This window comes from Pan paniscus, chromosome 12 (assembly GCF_029289425.2).
Source record: "Pan paniscus chromosome 12, NHGRI_mPanPan1-v2.0_pri, whole genome shotgun sequence".
NCBI classification, from domain to species: domain Eukaryota; kingdom Metazoa; phylum Chordata; class Mammalia; order Primates; family Hominidae; genus Pan; species Pan paniscus.
In genome coordinates, this window is record NC_073261.2 from 30,806,658 (window position 1) to 30,820,957 (window position 14,300).

Below are 14,300 nucleotides of genomic sequence, written 5' to 3' on the forward strand. Positions count from 1 at the left end.
TGATGTGGGGAGTCAAAAGTCTCCCTCAGCCGAGTTTGAGTTGGAAGAGATGTGGAAAGGGAAAGGCAGGCCAGCCACACAGGAGGGCTTAGTGACAGCACAGGCTAATCTCATGGGCGTGTAGGGGTTAGATTTCACAGGGGGTTATCTGAGAGCTCCCCTTCCCAGAGGAAAGGGCCTTAAATGGCAGGTCAGTGCTTGGGCATTTCCTGGACACAGGTCATGAACAACAAGGATGGAAGCAATAGCTTTGACTACACCTTCAGGATGGGCAAGATGAGGGGAAGGGGCTTTTCTCTGACTCTATCAGCTCCCACTGAAATACCTACTTTCGACCAATTTTGTGAAGATAGTAACTGAAGCCACCTCTGGCTAATCTCCACACAAAATGAAAAGGTATTTCCATTTTGTAGGTAAGAGGTTTTTGAGATTTTAACTTGTCCCAAGGTGTCACAGGTATGAAGCAGCTAAAGTGGGCTTTTTTGACATTTCTCCCCTCCCTTACTCCCGTGCGTATCTCAAGCATTAAAAAAAAAAAAAAACACAAAACTATATAAATACCTGAAAGCGTGGTAAATGTCTACATATCAAATATCCAGAGTTCAAATTCTTCTCAATTTTTTTTCCTTTATAATTGTTTTCAAATCAAGATCTAAACAAGGTGTGCAGGCTGCTGACTGGTATCTCCCTTATCTGTTTCTCCACATGTTCTCCCTACCTTTTCCCCCCACTCCTTGCAATTTATTTGAAGAAACATGGTCAGTGATTTCTGAAATTGTTCCATATTCTGAATTTTGCTGCTGGTATCCCCATGAATTCTTACTTTGCACCTGGGTCCCTCAAGACTTCAAAATCCCCAAAACTCTCTTCACAAGGCCACCCTGTCTCTATGAAGATACTGTGAGGACCTACTATCCACTCAGCTCTTTACATATTAAGCACCTTGTAAGGTACTTACCTTTTTGTAGTTGTACTTGACCCCCAGAGAACATGTCCACAGAGATAGAGCCAAATGATGGAGCCAATATTTTAAGTCCTGTCAGCCTGACTCCTCAGCCCACCCCTTTCTCTCATACCAGGTGGTCCCATTCATTGCATTACAGGTTGTCGATCTATTCTTATTATTAATCTAAGCACTATACACTGGTTATACACTTTCAGTAAGTGGATGGCAAGCTAGCATTAACAGACAGCTTTTCCCAAAATAAGCATATTCCATGCCTACCAAAGAATACGGGAAAGAAATAAGACCAGCCATCTATGGGAGAAGGAGCCAATGCAATGGCTAGTCTTTACTGGAAAGAAGAAACTTTACAGCACATTTTGAGTAATTTAGTGCAGGTGCTCAGTGTGCCAGCTGCTGGGGCACCAGCTTGTAATGGGCTCCACAGCGGGGGCATCGCTGGGCCTCGCCTTTGTGCAGCCAAAACCAGATGACGCTGGTATTGTCCTCTTCACCTAAAAGGGAAAAAAGGTGGTTTATGGTCATCCAACCTAGAAAGGGAGACTTTCAACATGAATTTCTTTTCCTCAGACATCTCTGATACACAAGTAAGACTATGGTTGATATCTTAAGAGATCAGTTCAAGCCCTCCTCCCATTCTTCAGATGAAGAAATTGAGGCTCTGAGTTCACCTATGAGTAAACTGACCTTGTATCAAGGTCACTGTAAATTCTAACAATTCCCTTGCCTATGTAGAACGCAAAGCAGGGTCCGTTCTGGTATGTATCCCTAGTGTCTAAAATGATGCCTGGCATAGAAGCAGTATAACAATAAATATTTGCTGGGTGGGTACTCCTTCATGCCGCACTCCCAGTGAGCCAGTCTTACCGCTGTGCTGCGCTTCTTTCCAGTAAGGATGAACTATCAGGCATAATGAGGCTTGAGAGTGTCAAGACCCTTAGAGAAACTTACCAACATGCACTCACACACTGAAGATTTGAGGCAGCTTACAGACTATTGTAGGATATATTAAGCAAGTGGATAAAAAATAGAGGTGAGGTACTTACAGATGCAGCCTACTATTCTCTTGCTGGAGATGGAGGGGACTAAATTAGGGTCTTCCCTGGTGCCTGAAGCTCCCTTTGGGGCCAGTATATTGTATGGGTCCTGAAGAAAAAACAAAAAACAAAAACAAAAAAACAAGAATTGAACCATTAGGCCAAATAAGCCCTACCTTCCAGAAGCTCAGGGGACTGTTCCTACAAGCCAAGTTTCCTGTATCAAATACTCCCAGAGAGGAGACCACTATGAACACATCCAAGGCCATAAGTTACACAGAAGACACAGAAGGGAGGTTCTCCTTACCAGTCCCTTCTTTGCAGCCAGCATGATCTCCCTCTCCAACCCAGTCGCCTGCTCTTCATCAGTGGGAACACCACCTAAAGGAAGATACGTGAATTATGACGCTGACTGAAATGACTGATAGAAAAACTACAAACAGAAATGATCAAGGAAAATGCTGCCCTGAAACTTCTGTATAAGTTTTAGCGGGCTCACAAGCTCCTAAAGGCTACTCATATCCATGGTCCCCTAAGAACCACCAAGTACCCATCCACACAAGTGGCAGCACTGGGGGGAGCTTTTTTTTTTCTTTTTTGAGACGGAGTTTTGCTCTTGTTGCCCAGGCTGGAGTGCAATGGCGCGATGTTGGCTCACTGGAACCTCCGCCTCCCGGGTTTAAGCGATTCTCCTGCCTCAGCCTCCCGAGTAGCTGGGACTACAGGCGTGCGCCACCACGCCCGGCTAATTTTTGTATTTTTAGTAGAAACGGGGTTTTACCATGTTGACCAGGCTGGTCTTGAGCTCCTGACCTCAGGGGATCTGTCCGCCTCGGCCTCCCAAAGTGCTGGGATCACAGTTGTGAGCCACCGCGCCCGGCCTATGAGCTTTTCTTTCTCCAACCACCGAGGCAAATTTGTCGACATTTGTCTAAAAGCATGTAGAACCCACTCGGCTTGAGGTGGGTGCAGGTTTGAAGGGAGGCCGGACCCCTCCCCATCCCGGTGGCAGTCCCGGTCCCTCCCAAGGTCACCCGGCACCTCCGTTTAGGATACTTTGGCAGCGGAGTGAGTTCGGGGAGCGGCAGGAGCAGCGGTCCAGAATTACAGGGAGATGCCTGCAGAGCCTGAGGCACTGGGGACCGTAAAGCGGCCACTGGGACCTCGAGAAGCTGCACGAGCCGCGCCGCTTTGCCGCCCTGGGACCACCCTGGGAGGGCAACACTCTGGTCCCTGGCACGCCCGGAAACCCGAGTACCTCCAGATGCCATGGAGCGCACCGCGGCCGCGCCACTGGGGCCGCGAGCCCTCAGGGCCTGCGCGGCCAGCGTTCCAGCTCCGCGAAGTAACCTTGAAGCCATTGCGTCCGCGACTAGCAGCAAAACTTCCGGGAACAAGCTGCAGAGACAGGCGGGACTTCCGGGGGCGGGCTTCTTTCTCCTCCCGGTCAGCTTTCCGCTTCCTCGCAGCCCTCGAGCCCGCCCACTCCCAAGACTGTGGCGGGGGCGGAAATTGCGCATGCCCAGCTCTGCCTCTTTCTGCACCGCGTAGTGGCTGAGGCTTGGGGGCGGGTTTGCTCTTTAATAACGCTGGGAGGTGGGAAAGTCTTTTTGGTCCCTGGAGTTGAGCGGCTGAACCACATTGGAGTTCATATGGGTCTGGCCCCGTAGTCGTGTTCAGCAAACGTGGAGGCTGCTGATGGAAGCTATTAGGTCCCCGTCTGTGAAGAGACTTACTGAACCACAAATGATTTGAATTTAGAAGTGGGCTCCTAAAGATCACTGCGTTCCTTACTAGGCTGGTTAGTGGCAGGGCTGGTTCTGGCAGTGCGTGGGCCGTCGCGAGCGTGTCGCATTGGACGGGACCTACCTGCAGTCCTGGCCCAGTTTCCTGTTAGAGTTGTACTGTGTGTGGGAGGCGCGGAGGTCCCGGCCTGGGGAGGAGAACAGGGCCGGGGGCGGGACCCCCTACCAGGACCAAGGCCCTGGTGATGTGAAGGAAGTGGCCACTCTTTTTCGAGGCTACTAAGGGAGGAGGAGCAGGAAGGGGAGTTGATAATAGGAAATGGAGTTAGAGCCTGCTGTGACTGGAGTTCCTTGTTTGACACGAAAAACATATTCCGTCCATGGCTTCCCGTTGCCCATAGGCTAAGATGTGCACATTTCTTAGGGTGAGCCTTAGTCAGTATAGCCCTGTGACAGGCTAGCTGCATGCGGTATCTGAGTTTCCCTACCAGATAGAAAAATCCCTTTAGAGTGGGAATTAATGCTCATCATTGAATCTTCAATGCCTTGCAGAGGTCTGGTATATAGTAGGATCCAGTAATTTTAGTAAATTTACTACTTGGATAGAGTATACAAAATCAGTTTATAGGGCTTTTCCTGGCCCAGTGAGGTCAATTGGAGGCAACATGGGGAGAGTTGAAGGCTTAGGTGCTCCCGCCTGTCTCATGCAGGCTACGGTATTTTCAAAAGGACGTGGTGGAGCGTTGCTTCACAGGAGCACGTCTGGTCTTCCTGGGTTCCCCCTCCACCAATAAAAAACAAAAAAACAAAAAACCCTGTATTCTAAGGCCAAAATTTCTTTAAAGGTGGTTTTTGCTTTGAATGGCTTCACTGTTACTCCCTTCTCCCTCACCTCCACTGCAACCCCTCCAAACTGAATTGGGCGAAAATTCTGAGGAATGTTCCCCAAGGATCTGTAGTTAATTTGCAACTGTGGTTAAGGTCTTAGGCAGGAGAAAAAAGCATTGGTCTGGAAAGTAGCCCCACCAGCTAGTTCAGCCACTTTTTATCCTTTGGGCCGCCATTTCTACATCAGTAAAACTGTCGTTCAACTAGGTTAGTATTTCCCAAAGTGTATTGCATGGCATCCAAGTCTCAAGACATGATCTCAAGAAAAAGGACTTGGTCAAGACAGGGAGGTCCTGCATTTGATGACCACCCTTTTGGAGATGGACACTAGCATAATAAAGGCTCTGATTAGGCTTGCAGTAAAGACCTCTTATTTAATTTACCTGCAGTTTAAGCCAGAGTTTCCCTGTCTTAATTGACCACAAAATCCTTTCTGAGGAACACCTACTAACTTGCCCCTCAGCAAACCAGTGAGGTATTCAGCTCTGATATGTTATGATTCCCTGCTGCCTGACCAGAAGTGGTTTACTCCAGGCTATAAAATGGAAATTGAGTTTAGGCTTCTCACTCTCATAGTAGGCTTGCCTAATAATAGGAAATTTTTGCAGGCCCTCATCCAACTCAGGAAAACCTCAGCCTCACTCTGGGATTATTTAGATTGTGTGAGTGAGCTCCAAGGTCAGGTCCAGGCTCCCCAGATGTCCCCGCATCCCTTGCTGCTTCCAGCTCCCACCACTGTCAACTCACACCCAGTCCCTCAGGTCTCCTTTGGAAACAGTTGGCTTGGGGAACAGTCTGCCACCTCTGCTCCATCATTGTCTTTGCCAGTACAATAAACTTACTATTATTTTTATAGGATAATTTTCAGTTGTCAAAATAAATGTACATTATAAGTTGAACAGCACAGATATATAAGGAAAAAGCTAGCAGTTTGGTGCTTATCCCTTTTTTCCCTTTCCCTATGACGGAGTTTCTCAACCTCAGCACAACTGACATCTTGGGTTGATAATTCTTTGAGGGAGGTTGTGCATTGTAGGATTTAACCCTATGTCATTAGCACCTCCCTGACATGATAACCAAAAATATCTTCAGCCATTGCCACATGCCCCCTGGATTTGCAAAATTCCCATGGAGCATCACTGCATATATGAATATAAAATATAAAAACATAACTACTATACAAAGTTTTTGTTAGTTGCTTCTTTCATTAAAAAATATTTTGTAGGCTGGGTGCGGTGGCTCACACCTGTAATCCTAGCACTTTGGGAGGCTGAGGCGGGCAGATCACCTGAGGTCAGGAGTTCAAAACCAGCTTGGCCGACATGGCGAAACCCTGTCTCTACTAAAAATACAAAAATTAGCTGGGAGCGGTGGTGGGCGCCTGTAATCCCAGCTACGTGGGAGACCGAGGCAGGAGAATCACTTGCACCCGGGAGGCAGAGGTTGCAGTGAGCCAAGATCACATCATTGCACTCCAGCCTGGGCGACAGAGCAAGACTCCGGCTCAAAAAATATATATATTTTGTAGATATCCCTTCAGATCAATACATCTAGATCTTAACTTATGTGATGGCTGCAGAATATTCCCTACTGTGAATGTACTTTAATGTACCCAGCCATTCTCCCTTGATGAATATTCCGAAGGCTTCTAGTGTTTTGCGTCTCATACAATGCTGCATTATATTCTCATACAATATCTGAGAGTATATTCTTATAGAAGCAAAGATTTCATTTTCAGTAGAAGCTTATGCTCATTAACAAATGGCCATAAAATGTTTTTTTAAAAGTTGATAATTTTAAAAATAATATCAGCAAGCTTTTACCATTAAAATCTCCAAGGGGTTTAGTCCTTTTGATATTTTTCTGTACATGTTTTTGTCTATATCCACCTTTGTCTATTTTTTTAAAAAATTTTTCTAAAATAAGTCATATTTATTTATTGTATTTTAAAGCTCAAAATGTATTTAAACATTTTATTAATTTAGGCTCTTTTAAATAATATCTTATTTGATATGTTCAGTTAATTACTAGTTGGTAAGTTTAGATATAAAGTTTTTAAATGGCAGAGGTCTATTTCATAAATTATGAAGCCTGAGGTTGTCAAACCCTAATTTGATCAATGCACAATTTATACATGTATCAAAATATTATATCGTATGTCATACATATGTGCAATTTTTATATATTGATTAAAAATAAAAATTTAAAAATTATTGAAATAAGTTGTCATTTAAATAAAGGTTTTTTTGATTAGTTTGAATTTAGTAAAAATGCTTTAAATAAAATCACCTGAATATTTTTTATGCACAGTACCTATTTCATTTCCCTGAGTTTAAAATTAAATCAGCCATAGGTGCCAGACATTGAGGCTCTACTTGTCTTTTTCCAAAACCATCCATCATGGTCATTAGCATTTTGATCTTCAAATCTAAAGACTGGTAGAAATTGATCAGTACTGAAGGGATTTACATGTCGATGAGCCAGGTGAGATGGTAGCAGATCCTAGATTTCAGTGAAGAAAGGGCAGAAATTATCAAAGAATGGAATGATGTATTCAAATATCATATAAAAATACTATCAGATGTGGGAGCAGAAATGAAAGTAGACTTGGGGCCCCAAAAAATCAAACATGAATTTGCCACGTGGGTGTTGTTTAATAATCAATGACAAAAGCCAGGCATGGTGGCTCACACCTGTGATTCCAGCACTTTGGGAGGCCAAGGCGGGCAGATCACTGGAGGTCAGGAGTCTGAGACCAGCCTGGCCAACATGGTGAAACTCTGCCTCTACTAAAAATACAAAATCAGCTGGGCCTGGTGGCACATGCCTGTAATCTGAACAACTGGGGAGGCTGAGACAGGAGAATCCCTTGAACCTGGGAGGCAGAGGTTGTGGTGAGCCGAGATCATGCCATTGCACTCCAGCCTGGATGACAGAGGGTGACTCCCTCTCTAAATAAATAAATAAATAAATAAATGACAAGATAAACCAGCACTAACCACAACTAGAGGGTGTTTGTAGAGGGCTATTTACAGAGATTAGAAACTGAGTTGATGTAAACAATGGTGGAAGGGTAAATCCTTTCATTGGTCCTCTGTACTGCCGAAACCTAATAAGGGAGGGGATTTAAGGATCCTATAATACATTGGCCTCCAAAAAGCAAGGCTTATTATTTATAGAGGCATTTGGAATTTGCTAGACTGTGGAAATCTCAGAGAATAACATCTGTTATCCAGAAAGCCCAGAGGACACCCAACTTCTGAGCCAAATGCATGAATTTTCCTGCAAGCACTGTTCAGACCAGTTATAGAATATTCAGGTGAGTATTTCCTTTAATTTTTTTCTTTGTGTATAAAAATTGTGAACTTCTGGACGGAAAGTCCTGGATATTTTACAGTTTTATCTATAGCATGACATCTAGAATTTAATTGGAAACATTTATTGTAGAATATGAAAAGTTCTGTGTTGTCTGTAACTTCAGGTTGCATGCAGCCTTGGTCGTCTGCAAAGTTTTCAAAGTGCTCAAAGGCACTTTTTTATTTTCCTAATATTCCACTGAAGTTTTTATTTATGTAATGATATTTTTAATTTACAAAATCTATTTTGTTATTTGAATGTTCTTTTCAAAGCCTCTTGTTATTTTTTGATATTTTTACTCTATAAAATAGAAAACATGACTTTGTGAAGGTTATACATTTTTATTTATTTATTTTTATTTTTTACTTTTCATGTCACAAAAATTAAAAAAAATTAATAAAAATTAAAAATTAAGAATTCATACAGCTTCACAAAGTCACAGGAGTCCATACATTATGCTTAAGATCAAAATTTACCCTTAAATGGTTCAAGGATAAAAGGATGTCTTAAACTTCTAAGTATTTTACAAGTGATGATGATAAAAAATAAAAAGTAAACAAATAAAAGATGTATTCTAACACAGAAAAGGGGGCAATCACATACAGTTGACAAGGTTAATTTTTTTGAGACAGGGTCTCACTCTGTTGCCTAGTCTGAAGTGCACTGATACAATCAAGGCTCACTGAAGTCTTGCCCTCCTGTGCCCAAGCCATCCTCTCACCTCAGCCTCCAGAGTGGCTGGGACTACAGGCACTACAAGTGTGGGTCTGGCTAAATTTTTGTTTTTCTAGAGATGGGGTCTCTCTATGTTGCCCAGGCTGGTCTCAAACTCCTGAGCTCAAGCAATCTTCTTGCTTCAGCCTCCCAAAGTGTTGAAATTACAGGCGTGAGCCACCGTGCCTGGCCCTGTATAAATTCTTAGTATTTCCCAGCTTCTTTCTTTCTTTTTTTAAGAGATTTCTTTTTTTAAGGGGGTTTCTCACTTGTTGCCCAGGCTTATCTTGAACTCCTGAGTTCAAGTGATCCTCCCATCTTAGGCTCCTAAAGTGCTGGGATTACAGGCATGAGCCTCCACACCTGGTCGCAGTTTCATCATGGAAGTAATAGAACAGCAAGCATAAAATGACCTCATAGAAATTCAAGGCGAAAAATAAGATACTAATAATAAGTGTAAAACATTTGCATTTTAGTTTGCTGGGGCTGCTGTAATAAACTATCACAGATAAAACAATAATTTGCTCTCTCACATACTGAAAACCTAAAATTTAAAATCAACACGTTGACAGAGTTGGTTCCCATTGGGGATTCTGAGTAGAAATCCAGCCCCTCCCTGTCTGCTGGTTTCTGGTGGCTGATGGGAACATTTCGCTTTCATTGGCTTGTGGCAGCATAGCTCCAGTGAGCTCTGTCTCTGCCTCTGTCTCCACATGGCTGTCGATGTGTCTCAGATCTTCCTTTGATTTCTTCTATAATGATATGAGTCATTGGACTTAGGTCCCACCCTAAACCCAGACTAATCTCATTAGGAGATTACCAAGGTAATTACATCTGCAAAGATCCTATTTTCAAAAGGTCATATTCACAGGTTTCAGGGGTTAGGACTTAGACACATATTTTGGGGGGCCACGCTCTTTAACTGGCAATTTGAAAAAATGTCTGGCTCATAAAAGAGCCACATAACAACAAAAACACAACTGTATTTTTATTTTCACTGCTTTATACGCATCATCCTAACATTTACAATTGGGAAGACAGTACTTCTTTTCCTAAATTCAGATTCTGAGTATTCCACATCTCTTTTCTAACATCAAGTCTATGTGACTTCCCCTTTTTCCGAGTTAGAATACATCTTATATTTATGTATTTATTTTTTATAATCATCACTTACAATATATTTGGAATTTTGACATCTTTTTATCCCTGAACCATTTCAGAGTATGTTTTGATCTTAAACACAAAGTATGAAATCAAATATTTTTTAATTTTTTTATTTTCCTTTGTGAATGTTACTTTTTTCTTACTCTCCTGTTACATTATTACGTTTATTTTTATTTTTTTAGGACACTAATGAACTGACTTTTTTCAGATTTTTGAGGTTAAAAATTCAATAACTTTCAAGTTTACCCTCTTCTAAGTTTTTCACAGTTTATTTTAATGCTTTTTTATAAATTTTAATTTTTATTTATATTTTCATTTATTATGAACAATTTTCCAAAAGTCTTTTTCACATAATAAATTTGATATATGAGCTATTCTTTATTTTATCTTCTACCTCAAATATGGACTTGAATTATTATCCAATATTTTAAAACATTTTAATCTCTATATTAAGGAATTTGTGTTTTGAGGCATGTGATATTATAACATTCTTCACACTTCTAGTGAATTTTTAACGTCATTCAAAGGCTACATCCTTCTATACTCTACTGAGAATTAAAAATAGTTCTCAAAAATATTCTCACATATTCTGAAACTCATTCTCAGAATTTCAACCTCCACTGGCATCTTAACTCTGTTCTCTTTCCCTTCTAATGCATATTTTCCCCTGAAGTCCCCATGTTACACTCCTTATGCACCCTCTATTTAAGATCTGGTTTAATTTAATGTTGTATGTGTTTGTACACAATTTTACTGAAGTTAGGCTTTGTCTTAGAATAGAAGATTATCCTAAAAAGACTAGTGAAAGAGTTATGAGAATTTGGAGAATTAGTTGGAAAATCATGTCCCAGAGGAATTACTTTAGGCAAAACAAAATTGGTTAAAAAAATAAATAAATAAAATTAAAAAAAAAATAAGCAGTAGTTATCGGATCTGCCATGTTTTCAAGTTCTATAATGGAAAATGCCAGGTATTTTGGAGGCACTTTCCAGAGGAAGTCAAACTTTCACTGAGGCTTAAAGATGATGAACAGTTAACCAAATAAAATTGAAATGTTTTATAATTGTCATTAAATCCTTGATATTTAAAAGGAGAAGCGGTATGGTTCACTAGAAAGCATTCATTCCCGTGCATGGTTCCTGGAGAATCTTTAATTCAGTCTTTTATCACAGGTTCACATTCCCTCATAAAAAGGTAACAGTTGGATGCATGTCTGGAGGAGCTCTTGGGCTTGTCCTGTTGCATCTTTAACTTCTCATCTGCACCTTTAGCTATGGCTATTTGGGCTGTGCTTAGAAAATGGCGATACTCAGGGCACTGTAGAATGAACAGTCTTTCCGGTTTAGGCATTTCTCCTTCCACTTTAACTCTTGACTCTGTCTTCAGGGCATTTCTGTTCTATTAAGCTTCTTAAGTGATGAGTGGTCTGGTGTTTGCCTTATGCAACTCAATTTAAGATCGGTTCATGTGAGATCTGGCAGAAAGAAGGCTGGGGTGGGGTGCGGAGATATTGAATATTGCGCATGTAGCATATGAAAGGCAAATATGGATTTTAATTCAGAAATGGGCTATATTTTATTTATATCATTGAGTAAATTAATTATACAAGGGACATATGACAAATAGGGTGTAATTTTTTTCATTAATCCCAATGAAGCAGAGTAACTTTCTTTTCTTTCTCCTCAGAAATACAGAATCATACATACTGCAGGACTTCCAGAAAGAAATCATCCACTGACTCTTAAAAGTAAGGAACTCTGTGTTCTTACTCTGGTGTCTGCATAACCGGGATCTTATAAGTAAGCCAAAGACATCAAAATGGCTTTGCCTAGAAGCCAAGGCCATTGGTCCAACGCAGACATCTTGAGGTTACTGGAATGCATGGAGAATAATCTCCCATCTGATGACAACGGCACGTTCAGCTCAACTCAGTCACACATGGACTGGGGAAAAGTAGCTTTTAAAAACTTTTCTGGTGAAATGTGCAGACTCAAATGGTTAGAGATTTCTTGCAGCTTGAGAAAATTCAGCACTTTGAAAAAATTAGTCCTGGAATATAAGAAATGTGTTAAAAATACAAACAAAAGCCAAAAAGGCAGGAACCATCCAGACTTTCCAAAGAGGCCCCTTACTGCTTATATCCGCTTCTTCAAGGAGAATTGGCCCCAGTACTCCCAAATGTACCCTGGGATGAGAAGCCAGGAACTGACCAAAATCCTGTCAAAGAAATACAAGGAGCTCCCAGAGCAGATGAAACAGAAATATATTCAGGATTTCCAGAAGGAAAAGCAAGAATTTGAGGAAAAACTTGTTCGATTCAGGGAAGAGCACCCTGATTTAGACCAGAAGGGCAAGAAATCTGATATCTTCAAGAGGGTTCAAACCAAAGTGCAAAAGAAGGTTCAGAAAAATATTGAAGAAGTGACGTCTCTTCCAAAAACGGATCAATTTTTCAAGAAGGTAAAATTTCATGGAGAGCCTCAGAAACCCCCCATGAATGGATACCACAAGTTTCACCAAGATTCCTGGTCAAGTAAGGAGCTGCAACATTTGTCCCTGAGGGAGCGCATGGTAGAGATTGGCAGACGCTGGCAGCGCATCCCGCAGAGCCAGAAGGATCATTACAAGAGCCAGGCTGAGTTGCTGCAGAAGGAATACAAAGTGGAATTGGATCTCTGGCTCAAGACTTTGTCACCTGAAGATTATGCTGCATACAAAGAATCGACCTATGCTAAGGGTAAGAATATGGCGATGATGGGAGGCCCGGCCCCCAGCTTGAGACAAACAGATCCGCAGTCCTCATCAGCAAAGGGTCTGCAAGAAGGGTTTGGGGAGGGGCAGGGGCTCCAGGCTGCAGGAACAGAGGCATCACAGACTATTTGGGTAAACTGTCATGTCTCCATGGAACCAGAAGAGAACAGGAAGAAAGATGGCGACGAGGAAGAAAGCAGTAACTCTTTAGACTGCAGCAGTGGGGAAGACATGGAAGTTGATGTCTCAGGGCAGTGACTCTAGTGCAGCTTCCTCAGAGGACTTCTAACTGGGACTCCACCTGACTCAGACTCTGCCTGACTCAGACTCCAGGGTCAGGCAGAGTTTCTCCGCAAAAGCCCATTCATGCCATCCGTGTCAAGGAAAAGGGACTCTCCTTCTGCCTTTTTTTACTTCTTTGCTTTTTTTTTCTCTTTTCTTCCTTCCCCGCTCTCCTCCTCTACACAAAGTAGGACAGGTTGGAAAGAAGCGACTTGGTGCAGCACCCTCTTACATCAGGATTACAAACCTGGGAGGGACTCTTTGCGGAGAATAAATATAAGTTTGAGCCAATACCAACCTTATCCTTAAAAAACAGACAAATATCATCCCTTTCCCAGTGAATTTTGTGCAATTAAAACTTCTGGAATGAAGTGATGATTAGGTGTAGGGTACACACTGTATTAGACTGAATATTTCTGAAGCAAGAAGCTTTGCTTTACTCATTTTTGTTCTGCTAAAGGCAGTAAGAAGACACCCATGAGCCTGGGACCCCGACTTTCCCTGTGGAAATGTTTTTCAGGACTCCTGCACTTAATCTTGGGTTGGGGATATTTGATGAAAGGTGGGGTAGGTGTCTTAAGAAAATTGTACTCTTGATATCTCGCTCCTCCACTCCCTGAAGTAAGGAGTTGGTCACTTGCATGCCTGGGAGTAGGCAGCAGTATTTCTATATATGTGTCTGACTCTTAGCTTTCATTGAGACTTTTCTTTCTCATTTCAAAAAAAAAAAATGAAAATACAAAATAAAAACTTACCTATTTCATCGGAATGAGCTCCTCCACAGAATCCCTTATGACATTGGGTGCAGCATCTCTAAGTGCCATCTGCATTTATTCTTGAAGCTCCAAATATTTTCTGCTGATTCAGGTGCAAGTGAATCTCACCTTAAGCACTCAGGATTGATAGAAAGATGCACAGAAAGACACATATAGATAAATACACTATTCTGTTTCACTATCTGCTCTATGAATTCATGCACCAATATAACATTGTTTTAATTTTTTTTGGTTTACTAATATGTTTGAAAATCAACCTAAGGTTAGTGCCTTCTCAGTATACCTTTATTCTCTTAAACATTTCTGGCTATTTTCATATTTTGTTCTCATGAACATAAGCATCACAGAAGTAGATGTATACTTTTTATATGAAAACCATTGACTATCATGTGTTTATTTTGTCCCTAGATATCTTAGTAAATTTTTATTTATAAGTTTTTTCTAGGTAAATAAGTTTCAGAGAATAATGAAAATATTTACCATTTTATACCTCTAAATGTATCAGATTAAAATATCCAGGAGAATGTTAAGCAATAATAAAGTAATATGTTCTTGGCTTGCTTCTGACTTTCAATCTAATGCTTACAGAATTTAAAATCATGAAAATTATGCTGATGTGTAC

At 41.4% G+C, this 14,300-nt stretch overlaps 2 protein-coding genes across 2 annotated transcripts; one reads left to right on the forward strand and one right to left on the reverse strand.

Annotated features, from left to right (window-relative positions):
• Window positions 1-1,259: 1,259 nt before the first annotated feature.
• Window positions 1,260-4,013, reverse strand: LOC100972878 (cytochrome c oxidase subunit 5B, mitochondrial). Its single transcript, XM_003806138.6, has 4 exons — window positions 3,260-4,013; window positions 2,309-2,382; window positions 2,011-2,110; window positions 1,260-1,458 (listed from the first exon to the last, which is right to left on the reverse strand). Exons 1-4 carry the CDS (start codon window positions 3,519-3,521, stop codon window positions 1,346-1,348), a joined length of 549 nt encoding a protein of 182 aa, XP_003806186.3. The 5' UTR covers window positions 3,522-4,013; the 3' UTR covers window positions 1,260-1,345.
• A 6,819-nt stretch (window positions 4,014-10,832) lies between these two features.
• LOC117979003 (putative upstream-binding factor 1-like protein 6) lies at window positions 10,833-13,868 on the forward strand. Its single transcript, XM_034952434.2, has 2 exons — window positions 10,833-10,839; window positions 11,674-13,868. The coding sequence occupies exons 1-2, from the start codon at window positions 10,833-10,835 to the stop codon at window positions 12,876-12,878; spliced, it is 1,212 nt and encodes a 403-aa protein (XP_034808325.1). The 3' UTR covers window positions 12,879-13,868.
• Window positions 13,869-14,300: the final 432 nt, after the last annotated feature.

Bases quoted from the DNA above. Each gene is read 5' to 3' on its own strand.
- LOC100972878 (XM_003806138.6), bottom strand. From the start codon at position 3,521: ATGCGCAATTTCCGCCCCCGCCACAGTCTTGGGAGTGGGCGGGCTCGA. The intron at 2,111-2,308 runs GTAAGGAGAACC...TTTTTTCTTCAG, and splicing joins TGGCTGCAAAGAAGGGACTG to GACCCATACAATATACTGGC. The intron at 1,459-2,010 runs GTAAGTACCTCA...TTTCCCTTTTAG, and splicing joins GAGAATAGTAGGCTGCATCT to GTGAAGAGGACAATACCAGC.